The 1329-nt window shown below is 42.0% G+C and overlaps 1 protein-coding gene across 1 annotated transcript in view; it reads right to left on the bottom strand.

Moving 5' to 3' along the window:
* The window catches only part of btaf1 (BTAF1 RNA polymerase II, B-TFIID transcription factor-associated), a gene marked incomplete in the record, with an annotated part of 37220 nt that overhangs the window by 30146 nt on the left and 5745 nt on the right, over positions 1-1329 (bottom strand). Inside the window, 2 exon segments of the mRNA XM_014021164.1 lie at positions 311-510; positions 914-1057. Of these exon segments, the coding sequence (XP_013876618.1) occupies positions 311-510; positions 914-1057 (344 nt within the window).

Below are 1329 nucleotides of genomic sequence, written 5' to 3' on the forward strand. Positions count from 1 at the left end.
GAACGGCTGGCAGGAAAGTTGACATTTTAAACCTTAATAAAAAAATTGATACAGGACTTTAGAATATCGATACAATTTCGGGAAATGAAATGTCGCGATATTTCCGTGTTTCGATATTTATAATTTTAAAAAAAAAGGCTCATCCTGGGAGCCAATCTCTCATAAACAACCTCCACCTTCTAAAGCTGTGGTCAGGCTGCAGAGGCAGCAGGTCCAGGAGAGAAACCCAGACATCCTGTCCTCAGATACTCAGCTTTTTCCTTCTGTAATTATCTGAGGCTAAAGAGCAACGGTGTCRGAAGAAGCTCACCACGTGGTTCCGGGAGCTGCAGCCGGCTGTTGGTCTAGTCTCCTGAGTCTTAATCCCGCCCTGTTGACAGGAATAATCCAAGTCTTCATCATTGAACAGCTCCTCTGTGTCCATTCCGATGGCAGCACCCATGTCCAGGCCCAGCTTCTTCTGAAGCAGCTTCCTCTGACGAGCCAGACGTTCCTTTGGGTCCATCTCACCTGGAACACACAGGAAGGAGACGTACACGTGTTGAGGAAATATTAGGAGGAACACATTGTGTGGGGAGGATAAGTGTGTGTGTGGAACAATGGAGGCTGATTCTGCAGATAAGAGGGTGTGCATGAAAAACAAAGTGCTGAAATCATAAACAAGTGGAAGAATAGCAGCAGTTTGAGGAGTTTAAACTTGTTAAAAATGTTTAAAAACAAAGCTCTGAACAGGAAATGACTGATCAAGAATAAATCAGACAAGTTTGAAATAAACTATTAAAAGATAAGGACGGTGAGCTGTTTTTATTCAAATCATATTTAAATTTACAGCAGAGYGCTCTCTTCAGCTCAGGAAACTCCTCAACGTTTCACCTCTAAACCAGAAGACAGCGAACAGGCAGCTGAAACACACCGGTTTTATCATCCTGCAGCTCGAACTCGGCCCCAGCGGAGCCGAGCAGYGAGGCTCCGTGTCGGAGCAGGCGGGAGATGTCGAAGTGGTAAAAATTCAACYGATCGCAGGACGAGTCCTCCGGAGACAAATCTGCACACACTTCTGAAAGAGACAAAGTTTGACATSATTTACTGTAAACACTCTGAACGTGACCAAGCTTCTGTTCTCCACATCGACAAGAGATTATTTTAAACACAATATTCATTAAAAAATAAATAAAATTTTATGTCCCAAATAATAATAATAATAAATAAAAAACACTTTAAACTTGTCTTGAAAGTTTTATAGAAAATTATCTTGACCTCTTCAGCCCCAWTCCCTCAGTACTAGGGGTGTAAGAAAATATCAACACACTGAAATATCGCGATATTTCA

Source organism: Austrofundulus limnaeus, unplaced genomic scaffold, assembly GCF_001266775.1.
Source record: "Austrofundulus limnaeus strain Quisiro unplaced genomic scaffold, Austrofundulus_limnaeus-1.0 Scaffold280, whole genome shotgun sequence".
In the NCBI taxonomy this organism is placed as follows: Eukaryota; Metazoa; Chordata; class Actinopteri; order Cyprinodontiformes; family Rivulidae; genus Austrofundulus; species Austrofundulus limnaeus.